Raw genomic sequence first — 17,563 nt, 5'->3', positions numbered from 1 at the left:
TGAATCCACGAGCTAACAGTGATTGAATCATCATTATTTTTTATCTTTACGGATAAAAATACATGTAAAGCTGCTTCCTCTTTGGTTTTCCCTGTGTACACACTAGTGCACATCTTTCGTCTTGGGGTTTATTTTGAAACGGGTGGCCGGATGTCTTAGGTTGACATTGTGTCGTTATGGCAGAAGTGGTCGCATTTAAAGGGGCAGGGTCTCATCGTTCGTCACAGGAATGTCTGCAAACATGCCTCAATTACACGTTTCCCTGCCAGAGGGTCTGTAGTGTACGTTACTTCGTGCTCCTACCAGAGGAAGTGAAGACAGTTTCTGCTGGACTGCTCCCTTGGATTTGAACATGTCCACAATGTTAAAACCACAACAACATAGTTGTACGTATACGTCCATATAGATCACCATGAGGATTCAAAGTAGAAAATATCTGTAAATCATCAATGTCTAACTTAGCAAAATGGATTTCACCAACAGTGAGACGTAGACATACAACGCAATCAACTAAAGTGGTTTACAAATGGGGGTCCATGAAAAGTTTTCAAAGTCATCCATTGAAACCACATGTTGAAAATATTTCCAACACGTGCCTCATATCCTTCTAAGACATTTTGGGGGGTTTTCTGCCCAATAACTAATTAGAAGTATAAAACAAGAGCAAGGTGAAATCATAATAATCTATTGATCTCACTCTTGCTTAAATATAGTTTCTCCCTTTAAATTTAACAAAATCTGTCTGATGCCTCACGGGTTTCAATAGAACGTAGGACATGAGTTGCCATCATTTCCTACACAATATTCTTTCTTTTAGTTTTTTATTAAGATGTTAAATCTTGGATCAAATCTGCATAAAAATGTAATAGATTCTTCCACCAAGTTTCATGGTAATCAGTAAATAAAAGTAATGTTGCATGTACTTGCTTACAAACAAACAGAGTATTGTTAAATGTTTCACAAAAATAAACAAGCAAAATAAATAACATTATTTTGTGTGATGGAAAATGTTCATGTCTGTATGTAGGTCAGGGTAAGAATAATTTCTCTAACTCCATTGTGCTGTACTCTATAAATGAAATCTGACTGAATGCTCTCTGTTGTATAGTTTATTATCATTTCCCACAGTTAGGCACAGTCTGTATTTACATGGGCGCATGTTGCATCAAAGCACCCAGAGACGGGTGGGGCCTTCCTGATTCTGGTGATACGCAGACATTAAACAGCCAGTTGTATCATAGCTGGCTGTTAAACAAGTATGAGTCGTCACAGACAAAAAGCATTTCACAATGCATCTGGGATTTGTGACAGCAGGAACAAACAGGAGCATCACTCCTTCTGTCAATGCTTCTGATCAATCCATGGGTTTAACGTGGGCGGTTCTAAGTAACTGGGTTTAACGTGGGCGGTTCTTCGTCCATGTCCTCCTCCACAGGCTGTGTCTTCACTTCCACTTTTTTATGAGGGATATAGGACCCCATACCTGCCGCTCTGTCCGCCTCAGCCTGGGTGTAGGGCTCGTCTCTGAGCTTCTTCAATCTGGACGGAGAAACAAGAGGAGAAACTGTAACTTAACCATTATTGTCCTGTATGATGTAAGACATAACCCAATTAAAACAAGAAGTGGCGTGGCGAATGAGTTTAAATAGCATGCACATAAGAGACACTGGTGTCTTACCTTTTTTTGTGCAGTTTAGTTCTGAAGTGCTCTTTCAAGGATCTCATATCCACAAAATATCTCCTGCAAGACATAGAAAGTGCAACAGTGATAAACAGTGTTTCGAGACAGAGTGGGACTGAGCATCATGAATACACAGTTTAACCCCAGTGTTGACAGAAGAGCTGAAACAACTCATTGAGTAGTCCACTGGCAGTCCACTGGTCCTAAATAGTTTTAAAGGTTATTAAATGTAATTTAGATCTTTTCTGATGCACAGAAATGCATCTTTTTAAGTGATTTATGTAGTTAAATCTGTAAAATTTACAAAGTAGGAAACCATAATATGTTAGTAAATGAAAGTTCACTGATAATCAGTTGTTTAAACAGAATTGAGTCATTGTTTTGTTTTTTCAGAAAGAAAACAAAAAGAATATTCCCTATATTCCATCTTCTTAAAACTTTCCATGCGGTCTGTGATAAAGTTGTTTAATACTTTATACTGATGCTTCTCAGTTTTTCTCTGCACTTTGCTGCTGTCACACGGCTGATGCCTCAGCTGTGTGTGTAAACAGGGCCTGAACTCACGCGCAGTGCAGACAGTAGTGCTGTGCACACCCGGTCACATCGAAGTCCACCTCCTGCTTCAGTAACTGCGCTGCGGTCTCCGGCTTCATGTCCGAGTGGATCTGGTCCAGGTCTTTGGTCTTGCGCTTCGTCTTCCACGTCTTTGCGATGTGCTTCTTCTTGTCGCTCTTGTGGCTTCCATACGAGCAGGACTTGCCCATTTTGGATCCTTCCGGCTGCACAGATCACCACAAATACATGTTAGTTATGCTTTACTGATTCTTTAGGAATTATAACAAACGTCTGGCCTTAAATTAGGATAAAATCTGTGGTTGTCTCCCGAGTAACATCAAGTCAAGTGATCACGATGTTAGCTCGGAGTTTAAACTAATCTGGACATTTAGTCTCTTTATCACCAGCTCAGATTTTAATATATGAGCAAACTGGTATCGAGCGACATTCTTCAGCTGAAGACAAGTCGGTGAAACAGCAGATTTCTCTCTAAACAACCTTCGCAGGTCCAGAGATGTTTTTACCTTACACACGCGTGGCCGAAGAGAGATGGATGTACTTCCGGGTCGTTCAGAGGGTTAGATACACATGCTCACCTGTAGAGGGTGCTAAATACCAGTGTTTACAAAGAGAGACATATACCTACAGACATTTTTAAGTACATACCATTAAAAATAATTATTCATTAGTTAAGATGAAATAATACAAATACATTGTAAAGACACTTAAAGTTAAGCATTGAACATATTAGTAAAAGAAAAATCTATAAACAAATCTGGATTTCCATTATGTTTATCGCCTGTCTTTTTGTACTTTCACTTCTACATAACACATACATGTACACAGCAGAATATCACATTATGATATAAATTAATATACTACTATTTCATTATGTTGTAAATTTATTTTTTTCCTACCAAACTTATTTAGCTTTACAATTTGATTTAACTTATTTATATTATTACCTACTTACTTTATTATACTTGCTGGATTTTACATAAAATGTTCATGTATATAATAGGATATATGATTATAATGTAATCATATATGATTAAGTAGAAATCTGAAGGCTGACTTAATTATGTACAATTATTTTATAACTATATATACTGCTGCTTCATTATGTTGTATGTTGTTTGTATGGTTACCAAAATAATTTATTGTACTGATACTATATTATTACTTTCTTACTGTATTATACTTGCAGGCTTGTACAATACATATACATGTATTCAGTAGGATATATAAATGTGATATAATTAAATACGATTCAGCATTCAGAAGGCTGATTGAGTCGTGTTTCGTAACAATTTACACACCAATAATATAATATAAAATAATTTAAAGTAATATCCCTACATACACACACTCCCCCACTGTGTTTTCAGGTTACTCAGGTGAAGTTCAGCTGACACAGTTAAATATTCCGAAGGCACTTGAAGGCAGCGCTAGTCTGCACTGCATACGCGCCGTGGCGGAGAGCGAAGATGGCGGCGAGTAACGTCGAGCCGGAGCAGGAATGGAGCGACCGGGGCCTGGACACGGCCGAGGACACCCTGGTCGCAATGGAGACCCTGCTGGCCACACTGAGGGCCTTTGAGGACGTCCTCCGGCAGCAGGAGACATCCACCGCGTCCTCCACGGAGTACTGCGACAACTTCTGCCAGGTAATGTGTACATGCAGCTCCGCAGCTAGCGTTAGCCCAGCGTTAGCTTCCTCCCCGGGATTGTTTTTCTCGAGCTAATCTGCGTCGGCTGCTGGCCCCGCTACGTGCCCGGCCAGGTCCAGGGTGTGGGTGGTTAACCAGAGAGCAACAGTGCGGTGCGGATCGTGCCATTCATATTCCCACATGCACACGATTTCCCCTCAAATACATGTATACCTCCACCATTCGACCAATTACGTTGGCTGACTGTCACGTTCCCCGTCCAACTGCTGCAAGTTGCACCGAACGCTTGCATTTGCTTTCATGCACACAGCTGCTTTATCACTATATTATTTTAAACACTAGAAAGCAGGAAACGTATCGCAGGTTGTTTGCATGCACGTGACATGTCCACAGTTTGCACACTACGCACAGTTGCATGTGTGTGGGGTGGGGCGGCATCGCAGTGTGTTTATCCAAATGTTCCAACCAGCTCAGGGCCACTGATAAGCTAAAGAGTTCCGTTTAGTCGCTCAATGGGATTCACTATGCGACAGTTTACCGTGTCAAAGCAGAAATAACGTTTTTATTTTGGCAGTTAGGACCTTATCTTTTTCCAGGCTCGATGACACTTGTCTTAATGTTGTGCATCCAAGTTTGTTTCATGTTCAAATGCTCTGGTCGTGGTTTTGATCTGCCACCTTGTGTTAGACTCTCATCAGTGTAGATGCAGTTTAATTTATATATATATATATAATGCTATATAAAAATACACGCTCTGCTTTAGCTGGAGAAACAAAATGGGGAAAGGTCCATTTGGATTCCGCCTCCTAGGATCGCAAATGTCACTTTCTGAGTCTCTGAAGTCATGTTACATCACTGACCGTGGATCTGTCTGTGAGATTTGCTTGCCAGCCTAAGTGGATTATAGCTCAGAGTAATTCATTAATGGGATACATGTAATTTACAGTTTGGTTAGTTTGCTGTCAAAACAGAGATTAAGGTTTTTTTGAGGGGGGAATCATTTTAAGGTAGACTACCATTTACCATTTTAAGGTAGACTCACATTATTATACGGACACTGATCTCTTTGTGATTGTTCCTCCTTTTATTTTTTACCTCTGACAAGCAGGTTATGTTTTCATCTGTGCTTGTTTGTCTGTTAGTTAGCTGGATTATGCATAAAAACTGCTTGATTTATTTCCACAAAACCAGGCAGAAGATCTGGTCTCTCAGAGAATAATTTATGTATCTTGATGAGAGGCATATTTAGTGGACTGATATTAATGAGTGTTTGCAATTACGTTTAATACAGGTTTAAGTCCCTCTTTGTCTTTTTGTGCATTTTGTAACTTAATTGTCCTAAGCTGCTTTCAAACATGCACTGACGTCCGGACAACTTCCTGTAATATTTTAGAGGGCTGTATGTGAGAATGCGATGTGAGTGTGTTGAGGACATTGTGTTGAGGACATTTCTAGCATGCAAAAAATGCAAAACTGGAAAAATACAAAATAATTCAAATGTCTCAGGATCAAACAGGTGTCAGACACATAGAAAATGTTGACAAAGTTGTAAACTTGGAAAGATGAGCGCTTTCGGTGATAAGAACCAACACTGGTAACGATGTGGTGGACACAGAAACAGACAAATTCTGCTGCAGAAATTCATCATGCTCTACCCAGACGACATTCTTCTGTTTTAGTGAACACGTCCGACCCAGAGAATGTCAAGTGGCATTCTTCAAATTCAAAGGCAAACTCTATGTCTGAAAACGACTACAGTGGGAAGGTAACCAACAAGAGGGAGTTTTGTACTGAAAACCCACTAACTTTAGTAACTAAGATACCAACCTGAGTGGAACTTTTCAAAGGGTTTGAGCACTGGTGATTTATGTCCCTTATCTCATTTAGCCATTTTGGAGAATACAAGTGATCACAGAAACCAGTAACTACCTAATTGCACTATGAGCATTTAACTGCCATTGCTAAATATAAACAACCTTCCTTTTAATTTCTACACTGGGTAAATAAAGTGTTTTTTAGGGGTTTTATATATTTAAAAAAACTGACGAAACTTTGTGGATGATGGTGACTATCTGTTCCAATCGGAAGTAGTCAAGATGTAATTAGTGCACTATAGTAGCCTCCAGGGTTGAGAGTTTAATATTGGCTCCCTCTTAGAGGGTACCTTATTTTTAGGGCTGAGGGGAATAAATTGAGTGCCTCTGTAGACACCAGCACAAACCAGCAAGGTTCCTGCTGTCTGACAAATAGGACTCCTGGGATGTTGCTAGTACTAACCCGTCATTAAATGTGTATGCCCTCCAGCTATATACAGGTGACACACATATGTTGACTCCTCCTAAAGAAGGGAATAGACAATAATGCATTGAAATAACATTGAGGATCAAACGCTGTTCTCTTTAATTTTTTGCATTAGGGGGAGAAAAAAAAAGCGTCTCAGTCGTGTAATTTTAGGAAATCCTTTTTCTTTTTTTGTTTGAATAAAGATAAGGGCGTGAGAGATCATATTTACGTTAAAGCTTCCCCAAACTGTAAAATATTAAAAATAGAAAACTGAAAAGTTTTGTTCAAAGGTGTCACACTCTGCTTGTGTTTTTTTTTTTTGGGGGGGGGGGGGGTTCTCACTATTAAAGGTGGCTCATGCTGTACAATGAAGTCCCCTAAGGCCCAATCAGGAGTACCTCACCCCAGACAGTGTCAACTGGGATCAATCATGTATAGACTGTTATCTCCCCCAGGTGGAAACCCCCTGTTTTTCTAGACACAAGTTGTCTCTCGTCTGATCTTCTCTGACCAGTTTATAAATTCATATCTGTTTTTTTTCCTTCAATGCTAATATTTTAACATTTGTATGCATGTTTTTCTAGGCACTAATTCACTATGCTGGGAGCAGGAACTCTATGGAGCATGGCCTTCCTCTCCTGGAGGTTTACTGTCTGTCCATCAACTGCTTCGCTGCAGCCCGGTCCCACCTCACAACAGAGTCTGACAAAGTGGCCCTTGTTTTGAAGAGACTAGCTTTGTGAGTACTGAACATCTTCTGGTAGAAAACACGGGAGAGATAGATAAGAAAAATTCTTAAACACAATAACAAAAGTCTGTAGAAGAACAAAAACACTGTTTTAACTTTTCTATGCTCCATGCATCTGTTGTCTATCTTATCTGCATACTTAGCAGTTGTGCTGGTTACTTTATGGACTTGAAGTGAAAAGCTCAGCGTCCTATGTTACTTATTGGGACTTTAATGATGTTTCTCGGCCATCGTGGACTGTTTGATTCTCTGACCTTTCAGCAGAGGCTCTTTCACAATAAAATATCGAAAGACAAACCTTGTTTCTATGATCTTTATTTTACGATTTCCACCACACCTCCAAATTAAATTTTTGAATTTAAAATATGGCAGGCACATTATATCTCACTGATATCCATGACATTTTTTGGAGGGGTGGTGTATAACCAAAGGAAGAACTCAATTTGGAGCAGATTTGTTGAACATGGCACGATAAGCAGGTAGCCTTGACGGAGGTATGCAGCCTCCAAAAGCCCTTCTAGTGTATTTATAATCTTTTGAAATACGCTTCTGCAAGATAGTCTGCATTATCTAATTGAAACAGCTATAAAATGGTGTATACATATAAACAGAGAATCCTGTTTTAATAACTTTAGTATGTCACATCATTTGTTTGTAGCAAAGAAAACTATGAAAGACACAACTGGGCCTGTGTCCTGACCCAAAAATGTGTGTTTGTGTGTCCATGCACTTGCAATATATGATTTAGGATGTCCTACAGGTCCTAGAACAAATTGCCTTTCCTTGCAAACAAATCATTCAACAATTGAATCAATGATAACAATTTCAAGTCATCAAACTCTGCTCTGTATGAACCGACATAAAAACACGACCACTGTTGACCAGTGGTCATTACTTTGGATTCCAACAGATTCTTGTTGTAGTTTCAGGTACATTAAACAATTCACGCTTATGACGGCCTGTCTGAAGACATTAACTGTTAAAACTGACGTGACTTAAATTAGGTCAGTTAGAGACTCATCATGTCTCTCGGTTAATCGCACTACGGCTCCACCGAGACACCTCCTATCTGCAAATGATCCTTTACGAGAGATGGGGGTCGTTTCAGGCCTTTCAGTTTAATAGAAAATCTAACATGAGATCTATTTTTAGTTAGATTGTAATAGTTAAATTTAATACTGTGAGATGTGGAAGAGCTTTTCTATAAAAAAAAGAACATTTCAACACTTTTCAATCTATTTTTAAACTAGCATTTTTGACATCTTAATGTATCTAGGTGTAAAGCTGATTCTTCTAAAACATAAATGCAGAGCTACTGTAAGCAACAATCACTGACATGTATTGAAGTTTGGCTCGTATCACAATCCTTCAAAGTTTTTATATGTAGTATGGATGAAATGGCTTAGACTCAAAAATAGACCTGTCCAGTATCATCACTGTTTACTGAAGCAGCGTTGTGTTGATTTCCTTCAGGAGCTGCTTTGAATTGTTGCTGTCAGTGCCTGAGAATGAAATCCCTTATGAAGCCTGGGTTCAGTTTCACCACTCTGTTCAGGTAAGACCACCTTGTCTCTAAACACAGAAGCTGTTTTCAGGCTTTACCTCCAGGTGACATCCTGAGAATTGGTTACTGAGTTTACCCGTTTTCTGCCTTTCACACACGAACAACGCAGCAGGAGGTTCTCTGCACAGATGCGTTCACAACAGGAACAAATCTTCCAAATTATTCAGGCAAGAGGTCGAGCAGCTGCGTGCAGCAGGCAGACAAAGGAAGTTATACATTAACTGTGCTGCGTAGATCACATGATCATCTTTACAGCACCCTGGCATTGGGTTGTCTGGCTCTCCCATTCTTTTGAACATAATATCTCAAGAACACTTGAAAGGAATTTCTCCAGACTTTGTAGAAATGAACAGTTGGACTCAAGGTTGAACTGATTAAATTTTGGAGGTCAAAGGTCTCAATGGCTTCAGAAAACACCTTTCCTCTCCTTTTGAATATGATATCTTGAGTCCGCCTATTGGGAATTTCTTCGAATTTGAACAATTGTTACAATGACCTAATATGAGCAGAATAATGTATGTAGACTAACACAACACTGGATGCTAGAGCCATACAACCGTTTGACAATTATAGTTTCATATTTTGTAGTGCTGCAAGCTTGTATAATAATGCTTTCCCTAATCAATCTACACTCAAGACTCTAGAATGACAAAGCAATAACTGAATTTGAGAAACTGCACTCTGTGAGCATTATTCTCACAAAGGATCGAGAGATTGTGTGTGGAGATGGCAGAAACTTCAAGAAGTACGACCATAACTGCAGCACTCTACTTATCAGAGCTTTATGGCAGAGTTTCAAGACGGAAGCCTCTCCTCAATGAGATACTCGAAATCAAATTATCTGAGACTCTCAGACTGCGAGAAAGAAGGTCCTCTATTTTTCTAAAGGTGGCTGAAGAAGTGTATATTCCCATTTAAATATGATTATTGTGTATTGCAGAATGCCCATGATACCTTATTACGGTATGGAAGTACAGATCTCCAAGCTTTACTCCAGATCACGGGAGAGGGAGGAGCATGGAGCAACCCAGTCCTCAACTCGCTCCTCAGCGGCCAGCTCACCAGCCAAGAAGAAGGTGGGTAGTCCCGTGAATTTATTAAGCTCAGGTTAAATAGAGACGGGTGTTAATTGTAGTGCTTGTTGTCACATCGGCCTTGTTGTGGTAGTTTGCTTCAACAGGATTTGTTTTGATTCTGTCTCTAGTTGATGCATATATCACCTTGGAGGGCGAGGGCTTCATGGAGATGCGCGTGAAACATCTGGAGAAGATGGGTGAAATTGCCAAGGCTGTGGTGCTGGCTAAATCCTGCACCGAATGCAGCTTCATCTCCAACCAGGCTACTTTTCGCCAAACATTTGTCTCGCTGCTTTGTCATCTGCTGCCCAGTGAAGAAGCCATCATGGAGGTATTGCTACATGTTCAGTTGTTTGCATTATCTTGTTTTGTTCAGTGATTTATTTGTATTTGTGCCCCTCATGTCAGTTGCATAGTAATGCCAATTCGTGAAAGGGCTAATTCCTCACAGGAACACTCAAAACAAACAAACAGTAAATTATACTCTGCACTGGATGTCGACAGGATAATTGCAGGATCCAAATCTTTGTCTTCAGTTGCCATTTTTTCGTTTGTGGTTAGGTTGTGTTATTGTGCCTTGTCTACACTTCTGCAGATATTTTTTTGAACTTATATGTTCCCCTTCAATATCTCTCCATCCAGACGAAACATAAATGACTACAAAACGCTCAAGCAAGCATATCGGGGCAGACGGTGGCGATTAATTCAACAACGATCAGAATACCAGAAGAATATTTCAGTCAGCTTATTCTCTGAGGGCGGTATACATTATATCATTTTGTTTCGCCCCTACAAAAAATATGATATTACTGCAGTTTATTCTGTTTCAGTTAAATTTACTGTACATGGATTCAGGGTTTTGTTTTAGGTGAAACTCAGTAGAAGATGCTGTGAAACCATTGATTTCAGCATTGTTTGAGATGGAAGTTTAAATTAGTTCCTGAGTCTGTGACTCAGACAATGGTTGCACATTGGTTTTCCTTCTTGACCAGAGCTACACACATTCAACATTGCTGTGCATACTGATGTTTCCTTATTGTTGCTTCTGGCTTAACCTCCATTCACCCACCTGTTCTTGGTATGCTGTCTGTTGAAAAAACTCTATTTGGGGTTTTGAATGCTCATTCCTTCAGAGCTGCCAAAGCTTTCACCCGACTAAAGTTTGAGACTCTTTGGGTCATAAAGCTCTTCCAATGACATCTGGGCGTGTGTCTTGTCTACCAGCTGAAACATGGCCGGTTTCTTACCACCTCATAAATTAACATTCTCATCAAGTTTCAAGAGGTTATTGTCATATACATAACGATTACATTAAGCAGTCCCTTGCAATGAAATGCTTGGGTCACAGGCTCTCTTATGGCAATGCTCAGAATATTACAAGCAGACAAAAAAAATAGTTATGGCTGGGGTGATAGGGGTCTTTAATGATCCGGGGGGTCTTCAAAGGTCTTTATATGATTCAAATTCAGTAATTCTAGTTATAATTTTGTGTAAGAAGAGAGCGGAGATAACAGTCAGCAAAGTGCCCAGGTCGCTGTGGTAATGACTCTGGCCACTGGCGTGCCCTTTTGAGTCATGTTTTATATATTTACACTAGATCAAAAGATTATCACGTCAGATTTGTTTGCCGTTGCCTGTGTGAGAGACTTTGGAGTCAAGTGCTACACAAGATAAAGTTCTTTCACTGTAATCAAACTACATTCACACAATGTGTCATAATTGCTGGCTGCTGTGATTTAAGATAAATTTTGATGACAGAACTTTTATCCTGATTTTCATTTGGAACAATCGTCAGTCACGTCTCAACTGATATTCCTATTGCTCATTTCTAAATTTAGAAATGCAGCAGAAATGTTGTTTTCTAAGTATTCACATTATGTTTACTCTCCTTACAGATATCCAGACTTGACTGCAAGGATGTCCTGGAGATCACATGCAACTTGGAGACAGAGGGGGAGGAGAATACGGCCTTCATCTTTTGCACAACTTTCCTGACTCAGCAGCTTCAGCAGCAGAGTCATTACTGCTCCTGGTGAGTAGGTCCTGATAAGGACCAAGGGTTGGGTGGATTGCTCTCTTAAGGTTAAATTATTAATATTTTGAAATTGTTAGCAGCAGTCAGACTAGATGTCTATATCACAGGTGATGATTAAATCATTTGAATTTACCTGATTTCATTATGGTGGTCATCTGAGTCAAATTATTGTTTTTGTGAAAGAGATATTCAACATAAAAAATGTTTTGCATGTGTTTTCTTCTCAAAAAGGGAGTTGACTCAGTTGTGGAGTAAACTACAGAAGAGGATCGACCCCTCGTTGCTGTCTCTTCTGGAACGATGCCTTCAGCTTGGTGCCATTGCCAAAACGGTCCACCATTTGCTTTACCTAGTCCGTGTGATTCAGGCTGAGGTGAGCATGAACAGCCAAACTGTCCACATATGATGCTGAATTGGAAGATTGTTCATATCATGAAACCTTTCATAGTTCAGATGTTCCAGGGACTAAGGAGCCACAAGAACAGTTTGTTTGTTTCGATTTCATGGATCTCAAGAACAGTGTAGATTAGGCAGGTGAACCTTAATTAATTCTCTAATAGAGTTTTACTAAAATGAGATTCAAGCATGCATTTGTGTAAAGATGGTTCTAGGCTCACATCTGCTAAACTGTTATTGTTGTCTCCTAACTGCTTTATTGCTGAAGTTATCGTAGTGTTTTTTTGGAAGTTAACAGACAGCTTCAAGTCCATTACCACCTCCATCTGGACTACAGGAGGGATGACTGTTATTTGAATATATCCTTGGAAAACCAAATGGGGTTTATTCAGATGTGTGATCTGGCTGACAGAAATGCATGTACAGGATTTGGTCATGTGTAACTTCTTCTGGGATTTACCCAGGTGTTAGAAATCTGAAGTAACACTTTTAAATATAAATAGATTAAACTCAAATGATATATATATCACTCTATTTTCAGGCAGAGGACGCAGGGGTACCTGCTTCAGTCGAACTGTGTGTCAAAGCCCTGCAACTTCCAAAGCAGCAAGACTCCGACACAAGGATATCTATCTGCAAAACAATGTCCTGTCTTCTTCCAGGCGACCTTGAGGTGTTGCGTGCCTGCCAACTCACAGAGTTCCTGCTTGGCCCCAGTCAGGAGGTATTCAGCTGTCTCGAGGAGCTGTATTTACGGCCAGATCAAAAGCTTGAACAGGAAAATGAAGTCATTCCCAACTCACTACGCTGCGAATTGCTACTAGCTCTGAAAGCTCACTGGCCTTTTGATCCCGAATTCTGGGACTGGAAGACTCTGAAGTATCACTGTGTCTCACTTCTCGGAATAATCCCAGAGTCAGAAGGGGAAGAGGAGGAGTTGGTGGACAAACGAGAGCAGGTTAAACAGGAGCGACAGGAGGTTGCTGTGAAAGTAGAAACTGAGCAGAAGTGGATAAATGGAAATCCTGATGGTTATGAGCAACAGGGTACACAGCCGATGTCTAACTTAGCAGAAGTCCAAGGGAAATCGGAGGCAAAGAAACACAAGTTCTGCTGTAAGATTTGTAAGCGGTCGGTCACTGGCACTCAACTGGTTCATCACTCCATAAGACACACAGAGGACAACAGCCACCCCTGTCCTGTGTGCCTGGAAAGGTTTGAGAGCAGAAAGGAGCTCGTTCCTCACTTAAAACAACACATTCTGAGTGAAACACATCTTAACAAAAACAACGTAAAGAAAGAGGACAAGCAGAAACAGATGGATGAGGATGATGACGACATTGAACCGGGCGAGATCAGCATTGACCCTTCTTTAATGCTCTATTACAAATCCACACATGATCCAGACGTGCTGGACCACATTGTGCAGCAAGCCAATACTGTAAAAGATAAGAATCTGGACGATGATGAGCATGTAACCTTCGATTACATCGAGCAACACTTCAAACTGCAGAACCGGGATGAGTATCCGTGCCCAGGAACTGGGTGTACTCGAATTTTCAAACATTCGAAGTACTTATATGTCCACTTAAAGTCAGAGCATAAAGGCGATGAGAATGTGAAATATTTTCAGCAGAGCAGAGACAAGCGGGAGAAGTGTGTCTTCTGCAGGCGCCATTTTGTCTCTGCTTACCATCACCGCAAACATCGAAGGGTTCACTATGGTGAGCGACCTTACATGTGTGTGGTTATAGGTTGCGGCGCTCAGTTCAAAACTTCCAACCAACTTGTAACACACAAACAGACTCATGGATTTCAGCTCAACTTCCAGTGCGAGCTCAAAGGTTGTTATGTCACTTGCTCTGACTTGGGACAAATCTATCACCACGAAGCACAGCATTTCAGAGACGCAGCATTTACCTGCTGCAGCGCTGAATGTAGTAGATATTATTTATCCAAAAAGGACTTTATAAACCATTTATCCACACACAACATCACCTTCTCTGAAGATGACTTCGAGGCTCAGAGGAAGGCAAAGCGGAAACTTTTCAAGACTGTTAGTGAACCGCTAGTTGGCCTTAATAAGTTGCTTGATTCAGAAGAGATTGTAAGCAGAGATACCCTGAGCTCTCCCTCAGTGAGTTGTGCCTCTCCGATGCAAGAATCTGACCACAAAGAATCCAAACCCACAATGACCTTGGTGGCTGTGTGTTTCGATGGAAGCAAGTTCACCTGCGGGTTTGAGAAGTGTGGCATGACGTTCTCCCGGGCTAGAGACGTCCAGCGACATCTGAAATGTGCCCACCCAGAGCATCTTAAACTGGAGAACAAGGAATATAAGCATGAAAAACAGCAGGGCTCAAAGTCCAAAGTGCTGAAGACTGAAACTGAGCCAGATGATGAGCAGAAAGGGAAACGTGAGCTCTCAACACCTTTTCAACCTGTGGAGGCTGGAAAAGAAAGACAAACACCTGATCCTCCCAAAGACAATGAAACAAACTCTTCAAGCCTTCAAATAAATAATGATGATTTAAAAGAGATTCTCATCGGGCTTAGTAAACTGGACCTGAATTCATCATCCCCTCCTAGTGTGTCAGTTGAGTCCGCTATGACCAACCCAGAACCTAATACATCACAAGCATCTCTTCATCAGGCAATCATTGCAAAGCCTCCTGTTGTACTTCTCCAGAAGAGACCTCCACATCTGCCTGAGGAAAAAGTCCAGATCAAAACTGAACAAACATCTGTAACAGATGAAGACGGTAGTGCTGAATCATTAGCTAATGCTAAGCCGTACATCTGTCGGATAGAAAATTGCGACTTCAGGACTGCTCAGAGTTACAGCTTACAACGACACTATAAAAGCCAACACGGTCGAACCATGGAACAGGCCAGAAGGTTGACTTCTTTGAAAACCACATGTTTTAGGCCCTACGTCTGCCTTCTCTGTTCCAAGAGTCAAAGACAGAAAAGAGGGTTGCTAACCCACTACCTTCACATACATAAGATGAGCGCGGCACAGGTGGAAAAACTAAGCTGTGGATCTGTGTCTGAAAATCAGGAGACGACCCAAGATCTAAAAGTGAAGAAGAAAGAGAAGTTGCAGCTTCACCCTGAGAAAAAAAACTCAACCACGACAAGTGATAATGGACAAAACATTGACAATCATTCTCCATCTGAAGAGGAAGGTGTGGAAGAAGCAGAGAGTCGAGAGGAAAAAACTGAGAAGAAGAATATACAGCAGGTCAGAAGTACAAAACGTTTGGTAACTAAAAGTAATCTCTGTTATATATTGGCTAAATTCAGTAAGCCCTTTCATTGTGTAGCAAAACACTGTGATGCAGCTTTCTCCACTCAGGCAGGCCTTGTGCGCCACCTACAGGTTGTGCATCATTACAATCGCTCTCAGCTCATGTTGGAAAAAGATTTTGACACACACCACAGTCCAGAAGTCAAAAAAGAGCCGGCCAGGAAAAGGCCTCTGCCAAATTCAGACGAGCCTCAGCCCCAATACAAATGTCACTTTGCCAACTGTAGAGCCTCGTACCACCTGAAAAGCAGCCTGGTGCGTCACACTCGAGACTCCCACTCTCAGCCACCTCAGCTGATAAAGTGCAAGTACAAAGGCTGCACAAAAGTATTCAGCCGCAATGAAGCACTGAAAAAACACACACTTTATAGTCACTACGAGTACTACGATTCACTGGTGGTACGCCTACAGAGCACTCACAAAAAGTCTGTATCTGGATGCCAAAAGAAACTCATCGTCACACCAAAGAGTCCTGAGAAAGAAGCACCGGGTTCCCCGATGGCACAGGCGTCCAGTGCCGAGCCAGAAGTGACCCCGAAGCCAGAAGAAGTGGCAGAGCAGAGTCTTGAGGGGGAAATAAAGTCCGGAGATAAAAATAAAAAGAGGAGGAACCCTTTGGTCTATAGGTCTTATGAAGAAGCGCTACAGATGTGCCAAGACCGCTGCATGCGTGGAGCGTACCCTTGTATGGTTCAGAATTGTGATTCTGTCGTCACGTATGTCAAGAGTTTACAACGCCACTACGTGAACGTTCACCGCATGGGTCGAGAGCATCTTTTAAAGAATCAAAACAAGCTTGTTTTTAACGCTGAGAAGCTGGAGGAACTGATTCAGAGTGAGTCGGCCAGGCTAACTCTGGCAGGATCATGTACCCCTAATGTGGTTCGAAAAATTGAGTATCAGGCAGAGGAAGAAAACCCAGGGGGGCAGGATGCACCCATGAGCTTGCTGTCCATCAAGGCAGAAACGCAACTTGAAGATATTCACCATCCACTGGGACTTCCAGAAGATGGGGAGGAGGAGAAGGAGGTGCTGACGCTACCGCTACCCCCTGTTGAGAGAAATGGCGTCCTTGTCGGTGCAGATGAGGTGCTGTATGGTGAACCGAGCACCGAGGGGCACACTGAAGACCCGGCTACAGCTGTGCACATCAGTCCGAAACAGGAGGAGAGATTAAGCTGGGACAAGATCAAACCACTGCTTCGTCCCCTCACTGTCGACCTGTCGCCACCATGCTCCTTGCGCTTCACTACTGAGGACGGCTTCCAGGAGGCATCGAGCAACAAGGATGGCGGTAAAATGTTAAACGGCTCAGCCACAGCGGCCACTCCTCTTATCCGTCAGCCACTTAAACGTAAAAACGAACTCTCCGAGCAGCCATCAAACGTGATAGACCCTCAGCCTCGTAGCCATTCTCCACGCCCCTTTGACATCACTGCTTATAAGCCTATTGGCTTTGAGTCCTCATTCCTCAAGTTCATACAAGACTCCTCCCCGAATGACAAAAACCCAGGAGCAGTGAAACGGCGAGACGCTTTCAGACGCAGCTGTTCTGTTAAAGAGAACAACCAGCTGGGAATCTCTCACACCCGCAGCAGACGCACACATTCCCCGCTGCTGAAGCCCCACGCTATGAATGGGGACTTCACGTCAGTCCAAAACTTGAAGTCCATCCTGGACAAAGCTCTGGCTGGGTGTGGTGACCTGGCCATTAAGCAGCTTCAGTACCTCAGACCTGTGGTGCTCCTGGGTAGACCTGTGTGCACCACCACCCCGCCTGACCTCTTCCCATCAGACCCAAACAGCAAACTTCTTTTAGGAACTTAGTTGAACTGAGCACCTATTTAACATGGCTATTGCAAATAACGCTGTCTTTTAACAAACTGTCTAACAGTATTTCTTTCTCCAACAATGATAGTATTGTGGGCTTTTTTGTTCTTTGTTTTTTCAAGTTGCCAGATTGAAGCATTATAGAAATTAGAATAGATAAATCAAGCTTAAACTGTGCACATCAAACCGGAGATTTTTTTTTTTTACATCTGTTATGAAGATGTAAAACACGTGAACACGTATGTTAACTCATCACAACTGTATATAATATACTTCTCCGAGATAAATGTACAGATTTTCAGATTGTTAGAAATGGTCAGTAGCGTAATGCAAAGCCTTTTTACTCATGTGAAAATGTGACTGTAAAAACAGTTCCTTACTAAAAAGATCTTGAGGAATATGTTTGGTTATTTTT

At 41.5% G+C, this 17,563-nt stretch overlaps 2 protein-coding genes across 2 annotated transcripts; one reads left to right on the top strand and one right to left on the bottom strand.

Annotated features, from left to right (window-relative positions):
* Positions 1 to 1,094: 1,094 nt before the first annotated feature.
* Positions 1,095 to 2,857, bottom strand: znf593 (zinc finger protein 593). Its single transcript, XM_053434241.1, has 4 exons — positions 2,761 to 2,857; positions 2,246 to 2,460; positions 1,679 to 1,741; positions 1,095 to 1,539 (listed from the first exon to the last, which is right to left on the bottom strand). The coding sequence occupies exons 2-4, from the start codon at positions 2,443 to 2,445 to the stop codon at positions 1,383 to 1,385; spliced, it is 420 nt and encodes a 139-aa protein (XP_053290216.1). The 5' UTR covers positions 2,446 to 2,460; positions 2,761 to 2,857; the 3' UTR covers positions 1,095 to 1,382.
* Positions 2,858 to 3,708: 851 nt separating this feature from the next.
* Positions 3,709 to 17,362, top strand: rlf (RLF zinc finger). Its single transcript, XM_053434234.1, has 8 exons — positions 3,709 to 3,903; positions 6,774 to 6,928; positions 8,411 to 8,492; positions 9,442 to 9,577; positions 9,706 to 9,908; positions 11,473 to 11,609; positions 11,844 to 11,985; positions 12,550 to 17,362. Exons 1-8 carry the CDS (start codon positions 3,724 to 3,726, stop codon positions 17,143 to 17,145), a joined length of 5,631 nt encoding a protein of 1,876 aa, XP_053290209.1. The 5' UTR covers positions 3,709 to 3,723; the 3' UTR covers positions 17,146 to 17,362.
* Positions 17,363 to 17,563: the final 201 nt, after the last annotated feature.

The sequence above is a fragment of the Pleuronectes platessa genome, chromosome 11 (assembly GCF_947347685.1).
Source record: "Pleuronectes platessa chromosome 11, fPlePla1.1, whole genome shotgun sequence".
Classification (NCBI taxonomy): domain Eukaryota; kingdom Metazoa; phylum Chordata; class Actinopteri; order Pleuronectiformes; family Pleuronectidae; genus Pleuronectes; species Pleuronectes platessa.
This window is presented reverse-complemented; position numbering and strand designations above follow the sequence as displayed.

Excerpts from the sequence above, each read along its gene's own strand:
- rlf (XM_053434234.1), top strand. The coding sequence starts at position 3,724 with ATGGCGGCGAGTAACGTCGAGCCGGAGCAGGAATGGAGCGACCGGGGC. Across the intron at positions 11,610-11,843 it reads CAGAGTCATTACTGCTCCTG|GGAGTTGACTCAGTTGTGGA; the intron begins GTGAGTAGGTCC and ends CTTCTCAAAAAG. Across the intron at positions 11,986-12,549 it reads TCCGTGTGATTCAGGCTGAG|GCAGAGGACGCAGGGGTACC; the intron begins GTGAGCATGAAC and ends CTCTATTTTCAG.
- znf593 (XM_053434241.1), bottom strand. The coding sequence starts at position 2,445 with ATGGGCAAGTCCTGCTCGTATGGAAGCCACAAGAGCGACAAGAAGAAG. Across the intron at positions 1,742-2,245 it reads CACTACTGTCTGCACTGCGC|GAGATATTTTGTGGATATGA; the intron begins GTGAGTTCAGGC and ends TATGTCTTGCAG. Across the intron at positions 1,540-1,678 it reads ACTAAACTGCACAAAAAAAG|ATTGAAGAAGCTCAGAGACG; the intron begins GTAAGACACCAG and ends TTCTCCGTCCAG.